This window comes from Perissodus microlepis, chromosome 23 (genome assembly GCF_051167445.1).
Source record: "Perissodus microlepis isolate ML-2025 ecotype Zambia chromosome 23, ASM5116744v1, whole genome shotgun sequence".
Lineage (NCBI taxonomy): Eukaryota > Metazoa > Chordata > Actinopteri > Cichliformes > Cichlidae > Perissodus > Perissodus microlepis.
In genome coordinates this window covers 22866635-22890336 of record NC_140482.1, presented here as the reverse complement: position 1 = coordinate 22890336, position 23702 = coordinate 22866635, and the positions used below count along the sequence as shown (strand labels likewise).

Sequence of the window (23702 nt, the reverse complement as noted above, 5' to 3'; positions counted from 1 at the left end):
AAAAAAAAAAAAAAAAGATAATCTGTGGAGAAATCCCCCTGAAACCTTTCGGTTCATGGGTATAAGACCTGCGTCCCCTCACTGCATTCATCTGAGAACAGAGCAACATGTTGATGTCACCGTCACTGATTAAAAACTCTGTATACATGTGTATAACACACACACAAATGCCCCTTTATAAAGTCAGTGCAGCATTACAGTCTGTTAAAGGCACCTGAGTTTAGCTCCAACCCGAGCTCACCAGTGTACACACACACACACACACACACACACACACACAGTTATTTCCCTTGCTCTGTTAAATAGATGTGATAACACACTGGCCCGGGTGTAAGACTGTGTTTGCTTTCTTTGAAGGAGCTTCTGAGAAATACATTCAAGATGTGTGAAAACGAGTTCCTGGACTCTCTCGACGTCTTTGATGCAGAGAGGAAATCTGTGGAACAGCCACCATTAACGGCTGCTACAGACAAGAGCTCATGTCGATTAAATAAAAAAAGAAAAAACACTAATGAGGGTGTTTTACTGGCTTTTACCTAAAGAGAAAAGGCTTCGCTGTCCTCACAAACACATGTCACTAAGCTGGGTCTTCCTACAGTCGCGCCAGTGTGGTGGGGAAAAAAAAAGCCAGCATGATGCTCACACTGCCCTGCAGGAGTTAAATATTGTTGTGTAGTTTGTGGGTTACAATCACTTTTAAAGTGTGGCTTTACTCCAGTTTCACTGCCGGCGTTTGTCCTGATTAATGACGCAGCGATTAGTTGAGCAACAAAACAAAACAAATTTTTTAAAAATAGCTGCTGGCATTTTTTTAAACCTCGAGAAATTGCAAAGTTGCTACACACGAAGTGAGTTTTCACCTCAGTAAACAGCAGTCAGCAAATGGATGTGTGAGAATCAGCTGCCTTTCTGACGGTCTGCAGGTGATGCAGCATTGGTGTGGTTTTAATTTGCAGCTGTAAATAACTAAAGAGCAAAAATGTGATGATGCTGATCCTGACTGTAAGCATGGAGGGAACATGTTTAGGGTGGGTGATCCCTGAGAAAGTTTGTCATGTTCATATTCATATTGGTGTCACAAAAAGACATAGATCACACTGATGTTTCTGTATCTCTTTGGAGTTCTCTATACAGTTATTTTGCATCTTGTCATGCTCATTTTGTGCTTTTTAATAATGGTTTTGCATCTCTCTGTGGTTCTTTAAAGTATCTTTGTGTTTATCATCTCGATCACTTTAATTACTCAGAGGGCCTGCACAGAGTAATCCTGTGATCCACAGAAACACCAGGACTGCGCTCCATCAAGATGATAATTTACTTTCACCTTGTTTCATCCAGCCACAGAATGCATATAAAAGATGGACATAACTTCTGGATCAGCCAAGCAAAGCCAAAGTGGAAGTGCCTTAAACTGCAATATTTCTAGTAGCTTGCAGCAGGCAACTTAACTGGTAAGTCAAACTGCTCAGCTTTAAGCATCACAAAAGTGACGTCACCATGGCCACGCCTAACTTTTACATAAAGCATGTGTCTTTATAAGAGGCTAAATATTTTTAAAATTTGATTTTATAAACAATCAGCAGCTCACACTGGAGAAGGTGGACTCTAAAACCCTGAACTTATTATAATAATGATACTGGGTTTTTTGTCGATCGACTAACCGCTGCAGTCATTTTTTGTCTCCCTCACACACACGCACACACACACACACACACGCACACACACACAGTATCTAAGAGTGCTCCTGTCCCTGACTCTGGCTCTCCTGAGTGTCTTGCCCCCAGCTGAGGCCGTTGATGGGCGCGTGTTTGTCCCAGCTGTCCGTGTTGTGCCCATGCTTCCTCTGGTGGCGTTTGTAGTTGTCCCAGTGGCCCGTGGTGTAGCCGCACTCGCCGCATGCGTACGGCTTCTCGCCCGTGTGCCGCAGCATGTGCCTCTTCAGGTTCATGCTCTGGTTGCAGGAGTAGCCGCAGATGGAACAGTGGAACGGCTTGGCGCCCGAGTGGATGCGCTCGTGACGTCGCAGGTTAGCCAAGTTCCCGCAGGCGTAGCTGCACGACGGGCACTGGTAAGGCTTCTCGCCTGTGTGCACACGCAGGTGCCGCTTGAGGTTGTCGAGATGTGAGGAGGTGTAGGGGCAGTGCGGGCAGCGGTGAGGCTTCTCCTCTGAGTGGACGTGGGAGTGGCGGGCCAGATGGTTGGGGTAGTGGGAAAGGAAGGGGCAGTGAGGGCAGCGGTACAGCTTGTTGCTGCGCTGACCGCACCGGGATCCCCGAGACACGTCCCTGCTGCAGGGAGCCCTCGAGTTGTCTTTGGAGCAACGGCGGCAAACCTGGAAAAATAACAGAGCACACAGTGAGAGGAAACATTTCCTGTGGACAGATCATACAATCAAACGGTCATTAACCAGAATCGCCGCTCCGTGGTGGTCATTAGAAAGCCTGCAGGTTTAAAACGTTCCCACAGTGGGATAGCCACCTTCAACATCAGTTTTTCCTTCCCACATTCACCAAGTGCTTGCTTATAGATGGTCATCTGATTGTTGAAGATTCTCTGGATTATTTTAGGCGCTTTACATTACAATATAAAGTCTCTTTAGGCAAGTGTTTTTGTATATTGATGCTATATAAATATAAATGAACTGAAAAGAATAAGATAATGAGGCATCTTACACATTTGTTCATCTATTAATACTTATGAGCTTTTAACTCCAGAAAAGAGAGCAGCCCTGACGTGACAAAATTGCTCACAAATCCTAATTAGCAGCAGCAGCAGCAAGTTTTACAAAGTTTTTAAATGACAGGGACTAAAAAGTGTTCAGGCATAGGGGGGAAAAAGTACTTGTTTGAAGGTGTGGCTGAATGAGGCTTGTAGTAAGGAAGCACTTTAATTATTCAATTTGTGTAGAACAGCACTATATCAGTACCAGTCCATTAACAACTAAATCATTAAGATTTTTCCTGTCAGGAGGTTGGTTGATCCTGCTGGGACCATAGAGAACTTGTAGATAGAGCTGAAGACACAATACGGGGTGAAAATGGCATGTATTGGAAATCTGACAAAAAAAATTATGACAAAATTTATCAAAACCGATGAGAGAATACCGCCATCTGAATCTATGGTGGCCTGAACATGTGCACCACCTTAAGATTGCCACTGACTTTTTAGCTTGTGACAGCAGTATGAGGGAGGAAGTCACTCTGCTATCGTTAATGTAAACTGGGAAAATGTGGAAGTTTGTGGTGGGCGGAGCTTCTGTTTTTCTGTTTGTCGTGGAAACAAACTACACATTGTACAACCCCTCATTTCATCCTAAAGTTTACAGAGGATCTTTCAAAGAAAACCAGCTTTGTTTTGGTAAACAAACCTGTCCTCCATCGCCCTCCACCTCTCCCTCTGCCTTGTCGCCCTCTAGGTCAGACTCCTCCAGGGTGAGGCCGCACACCCGGCAGCAGAGCGGGAAGAGGAGGACTGGAAGGGGGCCGGAGGGGGAGCCGAGTCCTCCCAACGTCTGGAGGTAAGCAGAGTCCTGGGACACTCGCAGGGTCAGGTCTGACATGACTGCAGACACATAGGGAAGCATTCAAAAGGCAAAATTGTTTGGATCATTATTAGCTGCAGTGTAAACACGTTCTTCTAGATGTTCCCCATCATGCAGTTCAGTTTTAGGTCACTGAGCACTAAGCCAGAGAGAATTTCTCTTCCTCATTTTGCCGACTTGCTTCCTCTTTTCTGCTCTGCTCACTGCTTCCAAGATGAGAAATCTCCCTCTCAGAAAAAGTTTTTTTTTTAAATTCGGAGTTGTCAAATCTCCAAAATGCAAACCTTCCACATGTCATCAAACCTCTGCTCTGGGTTTGTGATATTCCCAGGTTTTGAGTGTGCTTTCAATCTAGAAATTTCTACATAAAGAACAGCTTAAAAAGCCTGGTTAGTTTTTAAATCACAAAACAACAGGAATACCACAGGATATATGTGAGCATTTTGCTAAATGGGAAATGCAGGCGTCATGTGTGTGTTTGTGGGGCTTGACCCAAACAAGCAACAAAAGTGAGCGTATCTCATGGCTCCGTCACAAAGACACTAAATTGTAGTAAGAGCCTTTAAAAACAGAATTACAAAGAGACTCGACATCAGAGTGGTTTCCTTTATCAAAAAGGGATGCATGTGACTATAACCAACAGACAAACACACGAACATTTAATCAACTGATAATGAAAAACTGAATACCCAACATGTGGTCACACTGAAGCTGAAATCTATTGCTGCTGTTATAATGATGATTTCACAATAACACATGCTTCGCTCTTAGATCTGCAGTGTTTCCCCTGCCTTTCCCTCGGAGGGCAGTCCCCAACCCCTCCAACCAGAACCTCCCACAAACATCAGAGAGAGAGAGAGAGAGAGAGAGAGAGAGAGAGAGAGAGAGAGAGAGAGAGAGAGAGAGAGAGAACAAAACAAAATATACACATCTCATACACATATATAAGTGTTATGTAGACATATTTGAAATTAAATTACATCTAAAGTAAGACAACACTAACTTTAAGGTTTACAATTTTATATGTTTTAATATATTCTAACAAGAATTCTTATCATTCATTAAAAATGGATATCATCACAGCTTTATCTCCTGGCACTAAGCCACACAAATGTGCTGTTGTTCATCTAGGATTGTATTTACATCATTTTAAAACCTAAGGGGTTAATGGCTAAGTGACTCCCCTTTTTACATGGCTAAATCACCATGGTAACTGATGCTAAAAAACATAACACGGTTGGGGGCCAGGTAATATTTTCAAAGTTTTCAAATTGGCTGGAAGAGCCACTTTTGCACCAGTTCATTCATTTGCAGCATGTTTTAAGTTGTTAAGAAACAAAGCATATAAAGCATGTCTGTGTTATGAACTTTTCTCGTGGTGTACACCTTTGCCACAGACCAGATAATTTTTCATTACATCATGGCAAGAAAGAGGGTGTGCTTCCTTTATCACATGACTCTATGTTATTCACCTAACCTGTCACGGTCCACAGAGCACACTGGAGCACTGGTGACACCAACTTTACCCAAACTGAAAACAAGTCATTACTGTAAATGCATTACAAGAAAAATCCCGTAAACAGGTGTTAATCGGTCTAAAATCCCAGAGGAGAACTTTTCCAGGAAGCCTCCAAACCCACCAAAGAGGGAAACACTGAACAAAAAGACATCGCTGTGACTTCTCCTAAATGACTGCTTTTTCACATTAGTGGCACACCCTGCTACGTAGACAATCTGAAAATGTTATTTATACTGATGATGATGAACTGAGTTTTCAGTCCAAAGGTGACATATATAAAAGTTAGTTGTCAGATTAGCAATCAGAAAGAGTTTCTTTCAAAGTGATTAAAAAAGAGAGAGAAGCTGCTGGCAGCCTGTGAAATTATTGATTAACAAACTTGTTTTAACACAAATTTATCAGACCATAATTGATGTAAAGGTTTGTGTTTACTCACCTTCTTCAGCATCACCGTTTGCCTTTTTCCGTCTTCCCCGTCTTTTCTCCTTCTCCCTCCTCTGCGGTCTCTCCTGCGTGTGCATGCGCTGGTGTCTGCGCAGGTTGCCGAGGGAGCTGCAGGCGTAGCTGCACTGGTGGCACCTGTACGGTTTCTCCCCGGTGTGTGTGCGGGCGTGGCGCTGCAGGTTGACGAGCTGGGCTGAGGCGTAGGGGCAGACGGGGCAGCGGTACGGCTTCTGGCCGTCATGGGTCCGCATGTGGCGTTTGAGATGGTTGGAGTAGCGCGAGGTAAAGGTGCACAGCGAACAGGAGTACAGTTTAGGGGCGGGGTCCGCAACACCGCTGGCTTTGTCTACGTTTCTCCTCTTCCTTTCGGAGCTGCCGCCGAGGGATCTATCGGACAGATTGGAACCGTCCAACTGAGAGGAGTCGATGGAGGTGCCATGCTGGAGGCCCTCCTCACAGGAGAGACAATAAAGCTCTGCCCCTAGGTCGAGTCCTACACCTGGAATGAAATATATCACATTTTCTAATGTTAAAATAATTAAAACAATATTAATATTAAACAATATTATATTGATTCAGTACAAACAAAGTAAAAACAAACCTCTGCAGCCATTTGTACTGATCTAACCTAGGCATTTGACACAGTGGATGATAAATCTTAAAGCAAAGACTTGTCAGAGCAGGGCGGTTCAAATTGGGTACATACATACGCTACTAGGGGTGCAACAATACTCGTATTGATATTGAACCGTTCGATACAGTGCTTTCGGTTCGGTACGCATATGTATCGAACAATACAAAATAAATTTTTAATTTATTTGATCAACTTTCCTTCTGACGATGCTGTCTGTGTTGAGCGCTCAGTGGATCTGCGCTCGACAGTGCAGCCTAGGCGGAGTAGTCGAACGCAGATTCACTGAGCGCAGGGCAAGCTAGCGAGACAGAAGTTAAGCTCTCCTTGCAACATGGCAAATTGAACCTCCCCCACCCTCATTCAGATCTGGCGTTTGGAACTATTTTGGTTTTCATGTGACGTATGACCCTGAAGGTAAGCGCGTCATGGACTAAAGTAAAACAGTATGTTGGATGTGCCACGCAATGCTCAATTACATGGGTGGGAGCTAGTGTGTTAGCGCAGTTAGCTCGTTAACGTGTTGACGCCGTCCAGCCCCATGCACGGGGCGATCCGCGGTAGCTCGTTAACGGAGATTTGCCGTGTTGTGGCATTAACGTCATTTCAACGAGATTAACGCTGACAGCACTAGTGGGAACACAACAAATATGACTGCACATTTACGCCGACATCATCCTAGTGCAAAGACAAGTGGAAGCAGATAAAAACAACAAGCACGCATGCTACAAACTTTACCCGAGTCATTTAGCACATGATTCTCCTTCTGGGGACCTGATATGTTTAATATGCTGCTGAGAATATAGCCCAGAAGAAGCGTATAGTATAGCTTTTATTTTGGAAAGAGCCATTTCTCTGTAATAAACTCTCTTTTCCAAAGATGAGTGATTCCTCAATCAGATACAGGGCTCGCAAAATCGCTAGCCCGACGTCCCGGGGCTAGCGATTTTTCCAGTCGGGCTACCAAAATCTATCTCTGCCCTGCCCGTCGGCCTATTGTAGGAAGGAAAAATATATGTCAATGCTTTTGCATTCTTTCGGAAATGTAGCTGGGTAATTATGTCATTGGCATCGGTGAGCCACTGTCAATATATGACATATTGAAATTGCGTTTGAATTTGCGCTTGTTTTTTGCTTTCACTTTGCAATCGCGCCAACTGTGTATAGAGAGCGACAGCACTGATTGGTGAGTGATGACAATTTGCGCACCAATTCCTCTGACATCGTCTTATCAATCGTTAGCTTACTACGCAAACATGACAAGTGAAATCTCCCGCAGCAAGCTTAAACATGTGAGAGGTTGATCGCGCAGAGAATCGCTGCGCGTTATGTGAGTGCGTGTGTAAAAGCAGCAGGATATATATTTTAGTTCTGCTGAGCCAAATAAGACAGGTCAGGGTGAAGAAGTGACAGCCAAAGAAAAGCTTACCACAAAACGGAGAAGTTATGACAAATCAGACTATAAGGCAAAAAGAAAGTGCAGCTTTATGGTTTCATGGACAAAAGAATTTCTGTGGCTGCAATATGACAAGCTAAATAAACAGGGCTGCACATAAGTGGTCCGCAGGTGCGCATTCGCTGTCAAAATAAAAAACGCGCACAAGATAAGAAGTTGCAACGCGTGTTTGCGTACATAAGATTTTCAGGAGGAGGACAGACATTTGTTTAGAACTCTTAAAGATGTCGAAGAAGCTCCTTTAAGCAATTACTGTGATGTTCCTCCACCTCCAAAGAAATGTCAGAAGGAGTCCGAACCACAAAAGAAGCACGTATTCTCGGAAAAGTAGTTGCAGGAGGTGAGCTGGCTTCAAACAAATGATGAACGCACAGAGATGTGGTGCGGAATGTGCCGTGAAAATTTAATAAATGACAAATTAAAAAGGCATGAACATTTTTTTTGTATCGAAAAAATATCGAACCGTGACACCAAAGTATCGAACCGAACCGAACCGTGAATTTTGTGTATCGTTGCACCTCTATACGCTACAATCATTATGTTGGTCGTATTATAGTGAAACTTTAATTTTTATCATAATCTACTCATCTGCACATAATCCAATAACCAGGCTCTCTACAATAACCTTTTAATACAGTACAGCACAACCTGATGATAAACTTTTCATGTATTCCTACAGTTCTGAGTTTGAGTTAGCATATTAATACATTTATGCAGAATTACACTTGATTACTCTTTCTTGTTTACACCTACCAATCAGTAACCAGTGAGAAAACTAAAACTGGTCTTTTATTTTACATTGAGTTGTGTCTGCTCTCTGAGGCAAGAAATAGACTTGCTGTTTCCACGTTAATGTCAGTGGTGGACTATGTAGATGTGACTCATATGCATGTGTGTTCATGTGCTTACATATGCTAGATTCTATCCATCATAGAGTTGTGAGATTTACTGGACACTGAACTCAAATCAAAGAAGTGAAAATATTCCAATATCACTCTGTGCCCAGGTCTTTTTTATTTTTAACTCCACATGTAAACAGCCTGGCATGTTATAGTCAGTCAGTAGTTACCAAGATCTAAGCCTGCCCCCAAAGGTGTGTCTCCCAGAAGCTGACCACATCCCTTACAGGAGAGGAACGCTGGGAAGGTGGAGTCTGTTGGTGCTGACGAGTCGTCCTCCACACTTAGAGAGAAGACAGTCATACCTGAAGAAGAACACAGGGTTAAACAGACAGTCGCTTCGACCTTTGAGGAGAAAAATTCAACTCTCATGGGGTTTGAGGAAATGACCGCTGCATTTAAAAACTTAATTTATTACAGGAATGATTTATATATTTATGCTGGCAGCTGAGGCACGCTGAACTCACTTCCCCTGAGTGAGGTGTTGCAACTCAGAAGGAAATCAGCAGCATCAGCACTGGAGCAGAAATAGAAGTCAAAACAAGAAACAACATGACAACTTAAGTTAGTCAGTTGGAGAATCTACTTCTCCGAGCTCCTAACATAGCGATGAAATGTCTTTGCCCTCTATACATCAGCCTGTACCATAAGTGACATCACAAAAGCTGCATCAGCTTTCGACTTCTACTACTCCTACACCAGCACTGATGCTGAGATTATTTCTGAGTGGTGACACCGGTGGTTCAGGCAAGGTGGTTCAGTCCTTTACAACTCAGTTGCTAGTATGGACCTGTGAGGACTTCACAGTTGGTGCACGAACGCCACCTGCATGCTCAGTCGTTCATTGCTCTTTCACTACAGCATCATCTATGGAAGCCCAGACAAGTTAAAAAGTGAAAATACTGCATACTTTTCATTTTAGCTCAACATTTGTGACTCTTTAACTTGGCTTCAAATGTGAATTTTAAAATCTATAAGCTATTTTCAGCTTCTCCTTTACCACAAGGGGTCACCACAGTGGTTAGCGCCACACATTTCATTTGGCAGATTTGGCACTCAACGCATTTCACTTACCCAGTAATAAACTAATAATGCAGACTAATTACCCAATAATGCATTCAGCTTACATTCTGTTTAACTTTCTGAATTTTTAATTAGCAAACATTTGACTTTTAACTTGCGCTACAGAAATGGGTTTGCATATTATTTCACTTTCAACAAACTCAGAGACAAACTTATGGTACAAAGTACCATAAACTCAAAATCTTAAATACAGAAAGCACATCAGTTTGAACTTGTAAGTCTTTTCGAGCCCGATCATCAAAGGGACCATACCTCGCCTGATTACCAGGAATTGGGAGAACAATGTTTAAAATATTGTGTGAGCACAGGGTCAATGCTTCAGTCAAAACAGAGAGAAAAACCTAATAAAAACATGTGGAATGTTTAAATATGTGGCTTGCTTTCCAACCCCGTGTATGTAAAAACCTGTGTGTGTGTTACTGACCAGACTCTCTATCCAGTCCCATGATCTCCGAGTCTCCAAACTCCAGCTCGCCGCTCAGCAGGAAGTCGCTGTCCAAAACGAGACAGCCCGGCTCACACACCACTGCCCCATCCTCAGAGTCCACTGAGTGCAAACAGACACACAAACATTTCTCATAATTTCCTGTATAAACAAACCTGACCAAATGAAGACAAATGCCAAGCTCATCCTGAAACACAAAGTCAGCTTCTACCTGAGGGTGTTAAAAAGTCTGGGTTTCACTCAAAGGTTTCCCTTTGTGATACGAGCTGTAAAACTGTGAACATCTGACACAAACATCAACATCTCTTCTCTTTATGTAACAAATTTTCATTTCCTTTAAAAAACAAACAACAACCCCCCCCCCCCCCCCCAAAAAAAAAACAAAACCCAGACACATTTATAGATTGCAGGGTTGTTGGTTGTTTTTTTAACAGTAATAAAAAAGAAGACGTTTAAAGACAAAAATCAGGCTCATGTTTCACATACACATGTTTTTTTTGTTTGTTTTAGTTTTAAAATTTGGCTGCAGAGAACACATTTGATAAACGGGACAGAAGACAGCCGATAACAGAGTTTGTGCTCGAAAACACACAAAAAGAAGAAGAAGGATAACAGCAAAGGAGGTGGAGAGGAAACGAGAAGGAAATCGGTGAGCATGAGATAAGTGCTGAGGAGGAAGAGCTGTGGGGTGAGGAACGAGGCTGAGAGGGTCAGGAAGAGGAAGACGAGTCGAACACAGAACTGATGATACAGGACATTTTTATACTCTTAAACCTCTGAGCGGACATTTGTTGACCCAGCTTAGAGCAATTCTAACTTTTAATGCCACAAAGAAAATAAAAACTTACTGATAATTAAAAATATTTACACTAAACATTAAGGAAACTTAAAATTATTCTCTTTATTCCCATTTTCCTGAGCTTTAATTTGAAACCGACAAAACCTACTTTTTCAAACAGTTTGCATAACTATTAACAGTAGTTAGAGTAGAAAATTATTCTGCTGCGGTTTTTCTGACCTATTTGTCTTTTAGAGGTCAATGACAAACACTGGCTAATGTAATCTTTAATAAACTTTTTAATCATAACTAAAAAGTAATTAGAATTTAAGGTTCTGAGACATTTACTAAGACAAGATAAACTAATTCAGGAAAAATATGGGGTGCTTTTGCAGATTTATTTAGATTAATTTAGAAAATTAAGATGTTTTTCCTTCTCAAAATGGGCCTCTGGAGACCAATACACACATCCAATTAAGACAAAAGTCTGAGTTTTCCTGTCATTTCAGGCTATTTTAAATGTGAAGATTAGGCCTAAGTAAACTAAGCCCTGCTGAAAAAAAAGAATAAGTGAAAAACATTTATATGAGACACTTGTTGATTTCGGTTTGGTTGAAACCTTTTTAGTAGGAACCAAAAATATAACAACAGAAGCAATCGTTAGCTGCAGACCAGCAGCCAGAGGACAGAAAGTAACAAACACCACAACTCATTAAAAATTTTTCAAACTAATTCAAGCTGCACTGTGACTGCTCCCTGCATCGACTAAAGAAAACAAAGATGCTGTATGACAAGTTTAAGGCTGTGCAGGTGAGTAGGAATTAAGAAGGTAAAAGGGTTTCAAAAGGGTTATAAGGACATTTCCAAGTTATACATTCTACAGAGACAGAGATTATCCACAAATGGAAGACATTCAAGACAGCTGCCAGTCTTCCCAGGGTTGGAAATCGCAGCAAATTCACCCCAGTGTCAGACTGTGCAAGGCCCAGAGAAAATACAAAAAACCCTAAGAGCTTCATTTCAGATTCTACAGGCCTCGGTTACCTTAGTTAAATGTCTATGACAGCACAATTAGAAAAAGACTAATTAACTGTGGCTTGTTTGCAAGAACTGGCAGGCACTGAAAGCCTCTTCTCTCATGACATGACAGCACAACTTAGATTTCCAAAGCTGCAAATCACAAGACTTCTGGAAGTCCTTTGCACAGCAAGATCAAAATCAAACTCAGCATATCAGCACAAACATCTCATAACAGCTGTCAGCGTGGTGGTGGAAGGGTTATGATTTGGACTTATTATACAGGCAGGACCTGGACATCTTGCAGTCATTGACTCAACCATGAACTCTTCTGTATACCAAAGTATTCTACAGTCAAACATGAGGCTGTCTGTGTGACAGCTAAAGATTATTTTACGTTATTGGTACAAACAGGGTCATTCAACTGAACAATGATCCCAAGCCCTGCAACAAATCTTAAATGAATACCTGCATACCTCAATGAACTGGAGCAACGCTGTAAAGAAGAGTGTTACAGACGGATAAAATCACACAGAAAATGATTATTTGAAGTTGTAGTTGATAAAGCTGGTTCTGCAAGCTACTGCTAAGAGTCCTGTTTAAAGTCTTTTAGTTTTTCAACAAGTCTGCAGGCAGGTAATGTGAGTTAAGACCCAACATCTTACAAATCCCAGATATTTTAGGTTTTCCTTCATTAAAATGTTGGTTTTGGTTATAACAGCAAAAAATGTCATTCCTCCACTGTAGAACCAAAGCTGTTCGGTCAATCTTTGTTCAAATGAACTGCTAACGTGTTCAAACGTAGACCGACCTGAACTAAAACACATCAATCCTCCTTTTATTGAAGGTTATAGAGTTCAGTTTTACAGAAGCTTTGGTTCAACTGTGCGATCATTCTTTCAGATAACACTGCTGTGATTGTGTCAGATGTCCAGAAGCTACTTGAGCTGCAGTTAGACTTTGAATACGAGTAATTTGAATACAAGGATGTACTGGCCTTTTTTCCCTCTGAGCCCCTGCTCACATGCTCACAAGTACACTCCCATCTAGTGCCTGTTTAAATATGTACATCATTAGAAATCTGAGAAGGTCAACAGGTGACTTCAGGTCTCCTAAATCCAGTATTCTCTTTTTGTAAGCTGACTGATGCCCACGCAGTCAAGCAAATGTAAACGAAGGGAGGTGAGCGTTCTACAGGTGACGCGTGGGAGGAGAGGAAAACAAAAGAAACTGGAGACACAACTAAAACCTAAAAACGTCTTCTGGCCCCTGTTAATAATAAAGGTGAGGGTGCACAGGAAACCAAGGGGAATGACAGAAATCATACAGGAAGCTGTGAAAGAAAGAGAGGAAGAACGAAGGGAGGGAGCAGGGGGAGGTCAGGTAGGGAGCCTGCAAAGAGGAAGTGGAGATAGGAAGCAGAGAGGAGGTGGAGAATCCAAGTGAGCCAGAACAGTCAGGATGAGATAACAGATAAACACATCTGCTTAAAGGACAACATGTCTTCAGCAGTCTTCCTCTCAGGGAGATAAAGAGGAAAGGACTCGAGGACCAGTCAGGCAACTTTTAACATGACTGTATCCCTCAGAAATATGTCTAATTTTATAAAAATGCATTTAAAGTGGACCAATACCCAGCAAAGACTCATTGCCTTATTCTATGGCAGTGATTTAAGATTCATGCGGACAGAAAGGCAGCAAAGAGCTGGAAGTAAACAGCTGGACTTACGTTTCACCGGCTGCGGGTTGGACTGTTTTCTCCGCGGCATCTTCGCCTCTCTTCAGCACGGATCCTGTGCTGTTTTCGCGGTGACACCTCCGACACTCTGCGGGCTCTAGTCCGTCCGTCCAGCACGAGAGGCAGCCAGCTAGCTAACTGCATGTCATCATCATCATCATCACCTCCTTCCTCTTCCTCTTCCTCCAACGGACAGCAGTAGCGGCGGAGTCATCGCCACCATCTAACGCCTGAAGCGGAAGGCGTACACCGGCAACAGCACCAATTAAAAAGACCCACACCTTCCCTAAATTATTACATTACACTTTGCAGCCATATTCAGTTCACAATAAAATTTAAAAACACACCAATCCATTTAAATTCATCACCATGGCTCGTTCTTTGTTATTGTTTCGCAGTAAGTAGCCGGAGCCATCTTGCTAGCCAGCGAGCCAACCGGCTAAAATCAACACTGTAATCTAACTCTCGCTTTTAGCTCACACTAAAAATAAAACTTAATGAAGTCGAAGACACTCCACCGAATAACTTACCTGTGATAATGTCCCTTAAAATACCGCGGGTGAAAATGCAGTTAAAACTATTCTCAAAACACTCTTTTTGTTGTTGCCAAACACACACAGCGCCACTACGCCGGGTCCGGGCTCTATGTGACGTCACCGAAAGACGCAGGGGATTGTGGGAATAGTAGTCCTTACTGTGTTTACCAACCTCAAATGACCTCTACATATTATCAATGGAAGTTTGTCTCTGCCACCATAAAAAAGTAAAATCTCTGTATTTCAACATACAAACCCTGAATTTTAACTTAGGTGTGGTGGAAAAAATAATTCTTTACATATGTATATATCTATAGCTAAATAATAACAATAATGTTTTCTTTTGTTTGTTAGTGTTTTTTGTTTTGGTTTTTCAATGTGAGAAACAAGCTCCCTCAAATTTTAGGTAATCTTGCAATTTTTTCCTCACAAAAAAAAATAACATTGGACAATTCATGTATGTTTATATAATAACAAGAACAATAATAACAATAATAATAATTATTATTATGCAAAGAATGCTGTATTGTATATAAATCTGTCTTCCTATAATGTTTAGAAGACAATAAAAATCATTTGATGTCCTAGAGATGACTAACAAGAGTTTAATATTGTGGATTTGTAAAAATAAATAAAGTTTAAAAAATGTGAAGTTGTGAAAAGGAACACAAAAGGCACAGAAATACCACAAAGATTCAGCAATAGGTTCATTTTATTGTCAAAATATTCAACAAAAACCTCAAAAACAGATAATCCTCTGGTGTTTGTACCACTGCAGACATATGTGTTGTTTTAAGTAAAGGTAGTTGATGCCAACAAAAATTACAAAATGCAAGAACATATATTTTGTATGATGCTTTTGCTTGAATACATTAAATTAACGAATAGATATCATACAATTGTGATAAACATACCGTGAAATTTACATTAAAACAGTTTGTCAATAAGAGAGTTTTTTTTAAAGACCCTATGCATATACAGTTCTAAGTGTCAGGTAGGTTTAACTAACGTAAAAAAAAAAAAATCATATCCTTTTATTCTGTCAGCTATTATTTTTCTGTATGTACAAGCTCTGAATGCTTTGACATTTCATCATTAAAAGTGTTTGTGTTGTTAAACTAGAAAAAATAATGAGGTGAATAAGATGTATTTTATAGGTTGCTGTTCTCTAGTCAGTCACTCAGGCAACATTTCTCAGGAGAGATCAAGGCCTTAGTAGATATCATTGAGGGGTTGAGTGTCAGTCAAAGACTGGCTAAGAAAGAAATCATCTATATAGCTGTGTTACACACATTTATCTTTATATCTTCAGACTTTCTTTTTTAATACTCAAAATTCTCCCACCTATTCAGGATAACACTACACGATTGAAAAAGAAAAAGAGAAAAACATATTCCTTTAACTTGATAATTGTTCCTTAAGAAGAATCTAGAATCCTCTGCAATGTTAAAATATTAAATGAATGAAACTTCAGGAGTTTGCATGACACTGTATTTCTAAAAAACAAAACAAAGCTGGGTGAATTAAGTTCAGTGGGAAATTTCATTTGTTTTAAGTATGGGACCAACAAAGGATCAAAAGCAGTCTTTCATTTTTTTGGGATTCTTAACTGTCAAGTGGAGCAATGGCAGCAATTAGACAGAACTTCCCTTAAGGTTTTATTTTCTCAGATGCCAACTAAAGATCTGAGTTTTATTGAGCTGGGTTTCTGGGATAGGGTTAACAAAGTCAGGTTAGGGAATTGGGGAGGGGATGGACTGCCTATGAAGATGGAACAAAAAAAACAAAAAACTGCCACCTGAGCATCCCAAACAAGCCACAGGTACAAATACAGTCATATAAAATCATGTACATATTTTAGAGCTCTGCTCTGGGTCTTCTGGTTTTCTCAAAACATTACCAATAGGGGTCATAATTTGCAAGAGCTGAATCAGAAAAAAACGACTTGGTTAATTTCAGCAAATCCTCTACATATATTATATATCAGTATGTTACTATATATTATGTTTAACGCTCATTCACGAGTTAAACATGGACTCAAACTCATCAATCCTCTGCCTGGTGTTTCCTCTGGGGATCTTTCTGTAGGACACTGTTTTGTACTTCGATGATTGTTGGCCATCTTTCTTCTTGTCATCTGCAGCATCAGACTCACCATTCATCACAGGAGACCTTACGGTTTTCATTGGAGGTTTTACTGTGCCAGAGGAGATTTTGCTCTCTTGTGTATCTTCCATCGAGGACTGAGCAGGAGCTTCCATCAGTGTCACTTTGTCCTCTGGTCTGCAAAGCGATGTCTGTAGGTCTGAAAATGCACATGTTTTTGAATAATTTAAGTACTTCTAGAAAATGACTTAAAATTACTTTCTTTTGCTCCATGGAGGTTTTTGTCCACTAATATTTATCTTAGTTGAGTCAGTGTCATCTTTGTGGAATTTTAATGAATGAACTTTCTGGCTCAAATCTTCACTTTCAGTAACTGTGTTCCAGCCAATCATAGCTGCAGTTATATAATATCCAATGTAGATCTGAAGATTTGAAAACAGTAACTTCACTTTGGAACGTTTGCAGAACAAATATATCAATGTTTGTACACAGCAATCTGAATTTTGGGTCTATAAAACCGTTTTATTAACGACGTATGACAACACAAAAATAAACCTCACCCATATATTCTTGTTTCTTGTTTTAAATGAAAATTTACCTTATCTCACAGAAACAGTATGTATAAGCACTGCTGCATTAGCTTATTTGCAGACCTTGTCTTTGTTAGGAAGTCTTAATGATGATCTAAAGACTATAACAATAACTTTTTCCTTCCACTCCGCCATATTTTGCAAGCACGTATTTAATTTTTTAGCCAATAAAAGCCAAAATATTCTTAAGAATTAGTTTATTGTTATTCTGTAGATTTCTTAGAAAAAGGTACCCAGCAACATACTGTAATTAAAAGAAATGAAATAAATAATAATATGACCAAAAATACTAAGTCTATGTATAATAATACCATGTAAATGATTTTATTCAATAATGGTCTTTTCTACAGTCATTTTGAGCATATTTCAATGCTAAAATGTTTGTAGTTTTACGTAAATAAAAAGTTCACTTCTTTCACTCTTTCAGTTATTCACTTCAGCTCTTCTTCAGTCAAATTTTAACATGTTTTCCTCGTAAATTTGATATACCGTGGATCTGCCTTTTTCTTGCTCTCCTGTGTGGGACCCCATTTAAAAAAAACCCAAAACATTCTGGAAGTGCATCTAAAGCCAAGCTTATTCTACCTGATAAGTGTCTGATTTAATGTGTGCAGTTCCTACCTGTGACCACAGGTGTCACCAAACCAGCCAGGACTGAAATCTTTCTAGTGAATTCTCTGGTTACCTGTGTGCAATACAGGTGGAGTATTTCTGGAGTTGCCTGCTTCTTCTACTCCAGCTCTTTCACCTGGATGCCGCTCTTGCTCCTGTAAACTGCGCTGCGACGTCTCTGTTTGTTCACTTAGATTCAGATGGGCGTCAGCACAGGGAACGTTTGTGTCTGTCACACTGTGTGCAGCAGCAGTTTGGTGTGAAGCGTCTGTGCTGCTCAGAAAAGCCTCCTTGTCACTGCTCGGCGATGTGGGATAAATGTCCCTGCTGTGGGTTTTGGCAGCGACAGCCCCTTTCTCTCTGTCTGTGAGGACTCTGGGAGCTTTGTTTTCTGTGCCGTGATGCAGAGTTTCAGCAGATTCTGGGTCCTGCAGAGGTGACAGAGGGACAGTTTTGGGGGATCAGACTGATCAGGCCTCTGTCCTGGCTCCTCAACCCATTCTTCAGTTTCTTCTTCTTTTACATTAACTTGTTCTTCCTTTTCTTTGTTTACCTCCTTTTCGTTTTCAGCGTGATGCTCTCTCAGCTTCTTCACTTTGACTCCTACATTTCCTCCTGTTATCTGTCTGTCTTGCTCTATTCTCTTTTCATCTACATCTTCTTCTTCCATTCCTCTTCCTGCTCTTTCATCTCCACTTTCCTCTGTTACAACTTGTTTCATCTCACCCTGACTTTCATCCTCACATACTTTTCCTACTTCTTTCTCATCTTCCTCCTTCTGATACTTAAACCACTCTTCTTACTCATTATTTTTCTCCACCCCTCTTTTGTTGCTTCCATCCTTCTTCCTCCCTTTATTTCCCTCTTTTTCTCCATCACACTCTTTGACTTCATGGATTTCTTTCTTTCTGTCTTCCTCTATTTCTCCTTCCTCATTTTCATCGTGTCTTTCTTTCTCTACCTCTGCTGTAGAATGTTTCATTTCATCCTCTCACACTTAAACCTCCTTTCTTCTCTCTCGTTCTCTCCCTGTGTCTTTAATTCCTCTTCTCTCTCAGTCATTTCTTCCTCCATCTCTGCTTCTCCTTCCGCTGCTCTTCCCTCCATCTCCTCTTGGTCCATTTCTATATTGTCCTCCCTCTTATCTTCTTTCTCCATGTGGCCTCCCTTCTCCTCTTCCTCACCTTCCATCTCTTTTTCTGTTTTCCTTTCTTTCTCTACACATCCTTCATCCTTTTGGATTTTGTTAATGCTTTCTAGCAGCACGTGTCGTTTCTCAATTCACAGTCTGGTGACCTGGCGGCCACATTTTCAACCTCATGCTTCATGTGTGTGAGTGGACGTGGGTTTGTAATACTTTACAGTTTTTCTCAAATGCTAAAACACATGTCACAAACGTTACTACCAGTTCCCCCAATGTCCAAACACAACACCCTTCTCTAAAGCTACATAAACACAACCACACCTTCCCACTGCAAAACTCAAACTCCCACACCAAGAGAGCAGCTCGAAGCTGTCAAAACTGTAAACACTATACACAGCATTACACACTACAGCAAAACAATTGAAAACACAATGCTCAATTTGTGAGAAGGTTCTTTGGTTCATAACTGCCAATGCATATTTTTATAAACTGTACAGTAACGGATCGTCATAGAACCCTGCAGAGGATTAGGCATTTAGATTTGTGAGTTTCACATGAAGACTATAAATCTATAAAAACATCCTGCATGTACGTACACTACTGTAACACAACTCAATGCAAAAACAGAATCTATCGCACACAACAGTACTCTCGGAAACATGATCAGGGTGTGAAGTCTTTTTTATTGTCTACACGGTCTTTTTACAGTATTACACACAGTCACTGTGCGGCATCATGTCGCCGAGCTGCATTGGGCCACATCACCTCCTCCACATCACAGGCTATATTGTCCCTTGCTAGGCACCGCGGGAAAAACGCCCTGGAATGGCGAATCCATCCCTGGAAGGCCTCCACTGGGATGTCAGCACAGGCCAGCTCCATTGCCCGTACGAGGTTCTCTCTTGTGGATGGCTGTCTGTCATACACCTTCCATCTCCATGATGAGAAGAACTCCTCTATAGGGTTCAGGAAAGGGGAGTAGGGTGGCAGACAGACGTTTAAAAAGTGGTCACTGTTGGTGGTGAACCACTCTCTGATTTGGTGTGTTTTGTGGAAGCAAAAGGAGGATGTCTTTTAGCTCCTCTAGGAAGGTGAGGAGACGTTGGGTGTTGTAAGACCCAAGGACAGCATGCTGGTGGACAAGCCCCTCCGTACCCATAGCTGCACAAAGAGTAACCCCCCCCCGTTGGCCAGGAACCTCAGTGATGGCTCTTTGGCCAATGATGTTACGGCCTCTTCGCCTTCGTTTCTGGAGGTTGAAGCCAGCCTCATCCAGGAAGAGGTACTCATGGGGTCTGGCCATCGCGTCCAACTGCATTATCCTCTGAACATGGAAAAGCGTACAGGTGTTCAGAACGGTCAATCAGGTAGCACAGTATTGTCCAGAAGTAATGTAGGCCACTAAGCAACACAGTATGTCCACTAACTGTACTGTGGACATGGATGTATACGTACTTGCACATACTCGTAACGTTGTTCTATGTGTCGCGCAGAGTTGCGCTCAAAGGGAACCCTGTAGACCTGTTTCATCCTCATCTGTTGGCGCCGGAGAACTCGGTCTATTGTGGACACGCTGACAGCATCAATGTTCTCAAAGTTTACATTATCTGCAATGACTTTGTCTCTGATCTCTCGGAGTCTAATGCAGTTGTTCTCACGGACCATATCTGCAATGAGGGTTTCTTGTGCCGCTGTGAATATGGCAACCCTCCCACCTCTATGTGGCATCCTTTCAGCTCTAAAGAAAGAAACATGTGTTGTCAATTGACTGATTTATATGTAAAACTACATGTAAAGTAACAGACCACTTTCACAGGCCTGTAAAACTGTAGTGTGACAAAGAAAGCAATAGCGTACTATACCTGTTGTGTTGTCTAAATGCCTTGATAATGGTGGCCACGGTGAACCTACTCAGGTTTGGATGTACTCTTCGTCCCGCTTCAGCCATTGTCATGCCATGGCCAATGACATGATCAATTACTGATCAATTACATATCATCTGTTATGATGGTGCGAGGTTGTCTTCTTCTCCCACCTGGACCTTCTCCTCTCTCTTGTTGGCCTCCTTCTCTTCCTCCTCTACTCCGAACTCCTCTTCTTCGGCCTTCACCTCTTCCTCCTCTGATCTCAACCCCTCTTCCTCTTTGGCCTGCAGCTCTTCTCCTTCCGCACGCTCGAATGCCTTCATCCATTGTGATTGTTTGGCATCTTCACCAAACTATGCTTTTATAGGTGGGGTCACATCATTAGCAACAGGTGTCTTCAATTTTGAGTCGTTGTGTGTAGTGACTGACGCCAGGTGTGTTCCCTGTGTTCAAAGATTGGTGACTGTGGCAAGCATTTTGCATCACATGGGCTTTCATTTGAGAATATGAGCAGAGTTGTTTTGCAACATGTGTTTTAGCAAGGAAAAATGTGTTTAGATTTATGAGTACAGAGGGTTGTGTTTTGTGAATTGTGTCTTCATGTGACATGTGTTTATGGTACTGGAATATGGTGGCTACATTTAGTAAATGTGTTTAGACTACTGGTCATTTGGGTTACAGGATTGGCTTTTGTGTTTTAACATTTGAGAAAAACTGTAATCACTCAGGTATGAGCTTGCGCTCCAGTTCACTGAGTCCTCCACAAGGTTTCACTTCTCTTTAACTGTGGCACAGACTCCTACCAAAGAATCCAGACTGAAGTAAAGGAACTAAAGAGTAAAGTCCTGTATGCAAATTTCTATTCAAGCATAAAGTTTGATCAGTAAAATACTGCCCTGTGTGTTCTCTTTGCCAGAATGAACCTTTGATGCTTATTTCTAATTTCATATTTTCTTTCTTGAATTCTACTAAAGTAGCCTTGCATGACTCATAGGTCTAAATGATACTTATTTAGTTTTACTTCACCTATTTAACTACTCACTAAAACCAATATCAAATCAGCCAATCACAAGACTGCCACTCACGTATACATGGTCACAATGACCTGCTGAAGTTTAGACAGAGCATCAGAACAGAGAAGAGCGTTGATTTAAGTGGCTTGGCATGGTTGTTAGTCTAAATATTTCAGATACTGCTGGTCTGCTAGGATTTTCCCACACAACCATCTCTAAAGTTTACAGAGAATGATCTGAAAAACAGAAAATAACCAGTGAGCGGTAGTTCTTGGGAAGAAAATGCCTTGTTGAAGTCAAAGGAAAATGACTGCTTTGAGCTGACAACAGTAACTCAATTAACCGCTTGTTACAACAAAAGTGTGTCAAGAGCATCTGAATGCATCATACACTGAACCACGCATGTCGCTCTTGTCAGCTAAGGACTGGAAACTGAGCCTACAGTTCACATGGCTCACCAAAATTGGACAGTAGAAGAGTGGAAGAAAGTTGCCTGGTCTGATAAGTCTGGATGGTAGGGTCAGAACTTGGAAGCATGGATCTATCTTGCTTTATGTCAGTGGTTCAGCATCACTTCTTAAGCACAGCCAACCTGAGTGTTGTTGATGACCCTGTCCATGCCATTATGATCACAGTGTATCTATCTTCTGATGGCTGCCTCCAGCAGGATAACTCGCCAAAGTTCAAATCATCTAAAACTGGTTTCTTGAACATGACAGTGACTTTACTGTACAGAGATAGACCCCAAATCACCAGATTACAATCCAGTAGAGCTCTTTTGTGATGTGATGAAACTGCAGACAAATCTGCAGCAAGTGTGTGATGCTGTCATCTCAACATGGACTAAAACGTATGCCACAAAGAATTAAGACAGTTCTGAAAGGAGGTGGTCCAAATTGTCTGTGGATATTAGACTCCCTCTCAGTCCATCCCCTCATGCTCTATTGTTTCTCTGTCTTTAAAACAACTTCATTCTAATTGGCTGATTGCCTGTACCTTGCATCACCATGAAAAGACATGACCTCTAATTGAGATAAAACAGAGCCAAGAGTAAGAAAAACTATTAGAAACTGAGTGTTGACAGTAGTCTGAAGCTTTTGGCTACAGGATCACCTGTACTTATGTTTGACAACTAGGTCATGCTTATATTGAAAATGCACTACTTGAACAGGATATATGAGACAGAAAATGATGAAAAGTACAACTGGTCCTCTCTAAGAGCATGTGTAACCAGCAGATAACAGGAGCGTTTTGAAAAATGCTCCAGTGAGAGAGTAAACAGTCAAGTACATGAGTTGAAAAGAACAAAATGTTTTGAAAGTGTAACAGCTTGCATTGATTTCCTTTTAATAGTTTCCCCTCTAAATAATACATTTTTAGGTTTCGAACTTATGCTATCTTCATGCAAACTGCTCACCATGTTTTCGTATTTAAAATTTATATAAAAATAAAGTAGAAAAACTCCACAAATTATTAAACATGCCAGGGTATAAAATGATCCCAGTTGTGTTCTATAACATTATGATAATAAATAATTTTGAAATGTGCAGTAAAAGCAAAGGTTCTAAAACCAGAGCATAAAACCAAAATCCTGTAATTATACAGCAGTACAGACTCCTTGGCTGAGCCTTTTATCTGACTTTAAATGTACATATAAGAGCTTGAAGATCAGCATTCCTGCTGCGGTTTATCCCACTGTGCTATGTAAAGCATTATAAGCTTTAAAGTATGTTACAGTTTCACATGTAGTGGAATTATTTCCATATTTCCCATCCACTACACAGCACATAGTTGTTATCTCATTGAAACCACATCTATACCACTACAGTTAAAGAAATATTATGGTATTTTGTAAATGATGTTATCTTCACATTTTGCATAATTTAGAAATTGTATAAATCTCAAAAGCAATTGCATTTAGTGTCCAAGATGTGGCAGTATAACACGAGAAATGCCATGCTCGTGACCACATGCTGTGTGTTTACAAAAATGACACAGTGTTACACCCATCTCCAATCCCCTTCCTGTATTTTAACTGTTTGCATGGTGTGTGGCCTTACATGCCTAACTGTCTAAACCTTAGTGGGTGAATGACTAGTTTTAGCTCTTCATTCCCCCTCACTATGTCCTTTTTCACACTTTAAACCTTGCTTAAGTTTTTGAAATGAGCCGCTGTTTTTGTGAAGCATATTGTGGCTTTTGTTAAGCAACAAAACAAGTTATTAACATCAAAACATTATCAAATTATTAAGTAACAAAAAGCATCTTTTTGTCTGCATAAAAAGC

The 23702-nt window shown here is 40.9% G+C and overlaps 1 protein-coding gene and 1 long non-coding RNA gene across 2 annotated transcripts in view; both read right to left on the bottom strand.

The window, feature by feature from the left end:
* Window positions 1-14203, bottom strand: part of LOC146361454 (zinc finger protein 513-like) — a 15003-nt gene extending 800 nt beyond the window's left edge. The window contains exons 1-7 of the mRNA XM_084921416.1: window positions 14081-14203; window positions 13542-13780; window positions 9998-10120; window positions 8661-8795; window positions 5497-6003; window positions 3368-3561; window positions 1-2332 (exon numbers count right to left, since the gene is read on the bottom strand). The exon at window positions 1-2332 is cut by the window's left edge and continues 800 nt beyond it. Of these exons, the coding sequence (XP_084777542.1) occupies window positions 1733-2332; window positions 3368-3561; window positions 5497-6003; window positions 8661-8795; window positions 9998-10120; window positions 13542-13581 (1599 nt within the window). The 5' untranslated portion in view covers window positions 13582-13780; window positions 14081-14203 and the 3' untranslated portion in view covers window positions 1-1732. The remainder of the gene's footprint in view (window positions 2333-3367; window positions 3562-5496; window positions 6004-8660; window positions 8796-9997; window positions 10121-13541; window positions 13781-14080) is intronic.
* A 577-nt stretch (window positions 14204-14780) lies between these two features.
* Window positions 14781-18104, bottom strand: LOC146361453 (uncharacterized). Its single transcript, XR_014799534.1, has 2 exons — window positions 17404-18104; window positions 14781-16391 (listed from the first exon to the last, which is right to left on the bottom strand). It is a non-coding gene; the product is annotated as an uncharacterized LOC146361453 (long non-coding RNA).
* Window positions 18105-23702: the final 5598 nt, after the last annotated feature.